At 36.8% G+C, this 6,224-nt stretch overlaps 1 protein-coding gene across 1 annotated transcript in view; it reads right to left on the reverse strand.

The window, feature by feature from the left end:
• Nucleotides 1-6,224, reverse strand: part of trim37 (tripartite motif containing 37) — a 42,872-nt gene that overhangs the window by 5,064 nt on the left and 31,584 nt on the right. Inside the window, exons 20-23 of the mRNA XM_087271015.1 lie at nt 5,762-6,052; nt 4,503-4,658; nt 3,304-3,490; nt 808-926 (exon numbers count right to left, since the gene is read on the reverse strand). Coding sequence (XP_087127141.1) covers nt 808-926; nt 3,304-3,490; nt 4,503-4,658; nt 5,762-6,052 — 753 coding nt within the window. The remainder of the gene's footprint in view (nt 1-807; nt 927-3,303; nt 3,491-4,502; nt 4,659-5,761; nt 6,053-6,224) is intronic.

Consider the following 6,224-nt stretch of genomic DNA (forward strand, 5'->3'; position numbering starts at 1 on the left):
CTACCCGTTTCACTACTCAAGATGGCAGCAATGCATTGTTGAGCACGTGTTGTACTATTACGGTAATTTCGTCAACTGATTTTCTCAGAATAAAGAAAATACCACATCACATCATTTATTCCTTTTTCGGCAATGTACGTTTCATTATTTATTTATTTACAAAAGTGTGTTGTTTTCAGAACGGGTTTGTCCGTGCTTACAGTATATTTTTATTTATTCATTCGGCATAAACATACTCTTTATAAATGCCTGAAGTGCGTTTTAATTTGTCCTAGCCTTACTACAATACAATGTCATTACGATTGTATTTTTATGACATGGTTAAACCTCAGAAAGTGAACGAAAAACCAAAGTAGACCATTTTACCTGCTATCTATTAGAAACGGAGACTTTACAGCCATCTTATAAATGTATCATTTCCTATATACACTAGTATGGGATGCAGACAAGCCATCAGCATTTAATTTCAGTATTCCTCCTCTTATCAATGAACAAAAAACACAAAAATAAAAAACGTATCATTCAGAAATACTCTTTCAATACATATAAAAATCTTACTGATCTAAAACCTTGGATGTGTAGTGAATGCTTTATTTCCTCTTGCAATCATGCAGCACATAAGGAAGTGTTATTTCATGAGCCTTCTGGAGAATGAATAATTGCAATATCCTGAGAACTCATCTCATTTGATGTGTAGTTAAATGACAGCGTGTTCGTTCGCAGTGCGTGCAGTGACTCATCCATGCGGTGTGATCGTGAGTCGTGTTGTTTATTTGGAGTTTTTGAGAACAGATCTTCATGTCTTACCTTCATCAGGGTGCGATGAGGAAGAGGAAGATGGTTCAGCCAGTGACAGAAGTGACTGATGGATCTCGCCGGCGCTCTCTAGGTCACAGGTCAGAGAGCTGTCCGTCAGCAGCCCAGGCCTGTGGGATGTAATAGAATTAACACTGGGAAAATACTGCTGTCTTGTTCTTTAATTTAAAAACATGAAAATTTTGAAGAATTTAAATACAAAAAATCCACTGCAAAAACAAAACAAAATAACAGCAAAACAAAACTAAATTAAAAGCACAATATCTCATTTTCACCACTAGAGGGCACATGTTCACAACAAACAAAGTCGAAATTTGATGATGTCGTGACTGTATGTAGAATTGTGGGAGTAGTGGTCTTCATCACATCCTATGGGACTGCAGAAACCATGTTCATGGATGAGTTGAAGTATTCGATACTTATTATTGTAGTAGTATGAAGAAGAGGAAGACTGTAAGCCGTCAAAGTGAAATGAGAGTGCTGAAGCAATTGCTTTTATAAGTTGAGAGCAAAAAACATAAATGCAGCAGAGCTTATATTATGCCATACACAGTCCACCGCTTAAAAATCTTCTTCTCCACGTGATTTGCATTGACTTCAAATCAGAAATTGAGTGTGACATAATTAGCATGGCTAATAGTAGTTAATACACTAGTTAAAACAGCTCATTTCAGTTAGCCCCGATAACCCAGAGGGTAGTGTATCGATTGCACACTTCGGTGTTCGAGGCGACCCAAGTTCGATTTACGGCTTGAGGTCTTATGCAGATACTTTCCCTCCTTCTGCCCCCATAATGTCCACTGTCTTATAACATTAAAGGTTAAAAACCCCTAAAAATGTATAAAAATATATATAAAAATTAGGTGCATCACAGTGGCGGAGTGTGTAGCATGATCGCCTCACACCAAGAAGGTCGCTGGTTCGAGCCTCGGCTGGGTTGGTTGGCATTTCTGTGTGGAGTTTGCATGTTCTCCATTCTAGGGGTCGCCTGATGATTTCCGAAAATGTATGTACTTTTATTAAACGATAAAAATTTACCATATTTGATTTATACCCCACTGAAGAGAAAAATAGTCTTTATAGTTACTATATAATTACTATAATAGCTTAAAGTTCTATTGGATTGTGACCCCTGGGCTACATTATATATATATATATATATATATATATATATATATATATATATATATATATATATATATATATATATATAAATATATATATATATATATATATATATATATATATATAAATATATATATATATATATATATATATATATATATATATATAAATATATAAAAGACACAGCAATAGCGTCATATGCAGCAGATTGATTTTATAACACCAGGTTAAACTTTCTGGCCCATTTACAGCACTGACATACATAAAAAAAAAAAAATCAATGAAGAACAGACTTGAGTCTATTGGTGTGTGTGCGTCATTGTATGCAAGGTTTCTGTATTTATAACCACCTCAGAGGATATTGAGGGTCGCGAATCACTGGCATTATCATTTTGGGGGCCGCGGGCTGAAAAGTTTGGGAACCCTGTCTTATGAAATAATAAAGGCTTTTTAATCTAATTAGTACATATTAAGGCCCTATCTCAATTCTACCCCTTAGTCCTTACCATTAAGTATTCTTATTCTATTCTTACCTATGTCTCAATTATGTTTAGTTTCAAGGCAAGGGCTAAGGGGAAGAGCTAGATACCCCTCGAAACTGAGCTTTTAAAAGGACCACACTCTACATTGTAGATGCTGTATTTCCCAAAAGACACCATCTACAACGGCAACATGGCAGCACACGGATGAAGGAGATGCACAAATTATTATTTTTTGTCATTATTACAAATTTTTACAACAAACAAGTATATGTTTTAATATATTCATAACTGCATTTGTGTTTTACAGTTATTCTTAAAAAAAGTAAAGATAAAAAAAACCCCGCTAAAATAGCTCAATTTTGCTATCTATAATCCATAATAATAACTCCTGTAGAGCAGTCCCACAACATTCTGACACTCGATGACACTCGAATACCCTGGCAGAAAAGTCCAGAGACTGGGAATTTGAACTGGCAAGTTATCTATTTTCAAGACCTGAGGTGAACCATAAGCAGCTGCTCTGAGTAGTATGCCAATAAATGTCACGTAAAATGGTATTTAAGCTCACATTGGAAGCATTTAACACTGAATAAAGTACATAATCAGAACCTAAGGTGATCATGATTTTAATAATATATGCTGTTGTTCTTTGGTGGTGCTAACAGAAAGTTAGGACAAAAACTCATTTTAACATGGAAAAAGATACCTTTTATAGCATGTCGCATTTTCACGTGTAGTTTGGACACAGTATAATGAAACAAGTGAAAATCAGTGCATCTGCAACTCTCATTCAAGCACATTTATTGGATTTACTAGTGAATAAAAAAAAACACAGAATTTGAATCCGCTCCACCACTGATGGCTTGTTTTTATACGTTACCCGATCGCTGTAGCTCTGTGCTGTTTGGTGGCGGGTGCAGACGCTCCATTGAGAGCAGAGATGCTGAACAGGTCTGAAGCTCCATACAGCAGATCCTCGTGTTTGGAGCCAGAGGCCTTATCAGAGGATGAGGAGCTGCTTCCCAGAGAGGGAGGAGAACTCTGAACACTGCGCGCTTTCAGAGAGCCTGCAAAACACAGATAACGTCATCTCAAATGCCTAGTTTCTCAAAAGTCTCTTTGCTTTTCACCAAATTAATCTGTTCAACAAAAGTTGAGTGTTTATTTGAACGACTAGTTGATGAGTCTGGCATGGACTCATTTGGAATGAAATCTTTGATGTTTGATCAACACTAAATTCCAACATTAATGGTTACCCACTGAAGCTACGCAGGGTTGAGCCTGGTCAGTACCTGGATGGGAGACCACCTTGGAAAACTAGGTTTCTGCTCTGGCCTTTGTGGGTCCTAGTGCTGCAGTATACTGTACGTTGCTCAGTGTTTATTATGTCAGAAATTTAAACCGTGTTTGGGTCCACATCAGCCTTGAAAAATTAAGCTGGATAGACTGACTTGACACTAGAGCTGCATGAAATTGGGAAAAAAGATATTGTCATGTTTTATTTTTCCAAAACAAATATTGTGAGCTGAATACAGTTTTACAAGATGGTTGTGAATGCTTTCACATTCAAATAAAATATGTTTTATGGTGAGAGCAGCTTGACAGTACTCACATGTTGGTGGTGCATCATTATTCAGTAAATACAAATGAGTCCACTCAAAAATTTTAATTCTGTAATTATTTACTTAGCCTTCGCTTGTCGCAAACCTGTTTAAGGTTCTTTCTTTAGCACAGACACACACAAAATATTTTGAATAATGTTGGAAACCTGCATCCATTCACTTCTACAGCATTTGTTTTTCCTAGTATGGAACTCAATGGCTACTACCTACAAATATCAAATATTTCTCTAAATATGTTTTATGCTCAACAAAAAAAAAAGAAACTCAAAGGTTTTGAACCACTTGAAAATGAGTAATTGATACTTAACGTAAAGTTTTGTTGATGGGTTAACGATCAACAAACGTGAGCATGTTTTTCCAAACTTGATTAACTGGTGGACGACTAGTTGACAAATGTCAAGTTGTGTTGTCCCTTACTTGGGAAATAATACTGAGAGGAAGAGTGTAGCATACGCACCATCCAAAGAGGAGGGTCCAGTTGTAGCAGGTTCAGTTGGAGACTCTCGTCCGGCTCCTCTGAGCTCCTTCTCTCCAGCATCCACAGTCCTGCGCAGGGACAGAACACCCAGAGCCCCCACACTCTCCTGCTTGGGGGAACCAGACTTCTTTCCACCTAAAACAAACAGCAACACAAGCTTAAGCTTTTCAAGTTTCTTGTGTTTACCAAGGCTGCATATATTTGATAAAAACGGCAAAATAACTGTAAGATAGTGAAATATTATTTAATAACGTCCATTTTACTTTTTTTTTTTTGCATTTTGTGTTATGGCTATGTTGATTTAGTTTTTGCATTATTGCTTAGGGGTTTAGAGTCACGTTATACTTCAAAAGTCAAACTTAAGTGCGGATTTAGTGTTTAAAGGTTCAGAGAAGCGCCTTGAAATGTGCATTTTTTAATTCGGTGTTTGATGTTATCTTAACTGAAAAATGAAGAGAGATGAGAGAGTAGCTTCTCACCTTTAGAAAAACAGCCAATAGTTTGCTGTTATGACAGCTGTGCCAGTGAGAGTGGTTGAGTGAATCAAGTGAAAAGCATATTGAAGGAGGCGGGGCATGTCAGACGCTAGAGAGCATCTGATTGGTGAAGAATTGATGTATGAGGTGATGTAAAAAAATATCGTTGATCCATTTAGGCGGAAGGTAAAAACTACAAGCTTTGGATGTTTATATCAGTTTTATATCTGCGAAACACAAATTTTATCACAGTTTTGGCACACTAGCTTATAGACATCCTTCAAATTAACATACTCAAAAATCTAAAAAAACATATAATTTTTTTTTTTTACGGGCTCTTTAGGAAACTTACCGTTTTATCAATTAGTATTTTTTTTTTATACATGGAAGGGTTAAAAGAAGAGTATTACATTAAAATGAAATACTTTAATAAAAGTAATTATTTCTTTCCGATAATAAACTTATTAAACCCCAATCTACATACAGTACAAAATAGTTCAGTTCGTTAAAATAAAACAATATCTTAAGATAAAAAGTTAAAATTTACACAAAAATATTTGACTCATCATTTTCTAATTATTAAACAATCATTAGGCAAGCCGTTTTAGGAGCGCATACTTGTACTTTAAAAATTAATTTAGCACAAACTGCAAGAGAGACCATTTCACTCAATCTCCATGTTAGTAAAATATAATGTTTGGTTTAGGCGTTGCTATTATATGAAGAAAATGAAAAGTGAATCTATAAAATCAATAAAGCTACCACTGCGAGTGTGTCGTGAAGAGATTGGTGCTTTGAAGAGCAGCTCGCTGGGTTTTCGGCTGGGCCCCAGCTCTGAGTCCATGGAGGGGCCCTGCTCGTGTATTGAGGCTCCGTGAGAGGAGACCCGAGTGGCGCCACTGCGAGCCTCCAGCTGGCCTTTCACATCTGACATCTTACTGCGCACTTCTGCCATCTGCGCCTTCAGTCTGATCAGCACACCAGAGTCCGGTGCCGACCGGCGCACCGCCTGAGGCCGACGCTCACGCTCTTTACGAGACGGCACCGCAGCAGCTGTCAATCAAAAACATTTATAAATCAAACCAACATTTAAAGGGCTCCTGTTTCCCCCTTTTTAAAAGACCTTTAGAGATCTCCAGAATGTGTCTGTAGATTTTGAGCTTAAAATACCCATCAGATTATCTATTATACAATGCAGAATATGCCCATTTTGAGCTTAAATCAG

The sequence above is a fragment of the Danio rerio genome, chromosome 10 (genome assembly GCF_052040795.2).
Source record: "Danio rerio strain M-AB ecotype USA chromosome 10, GRCz13ab, whole genome shotgun sequence".
Lineage (NCBI taxonomy): Eukaryota > Metazoa > Chordata > Actinopteri > Cypriniformes > Danionidae > Danio > Danio rerio.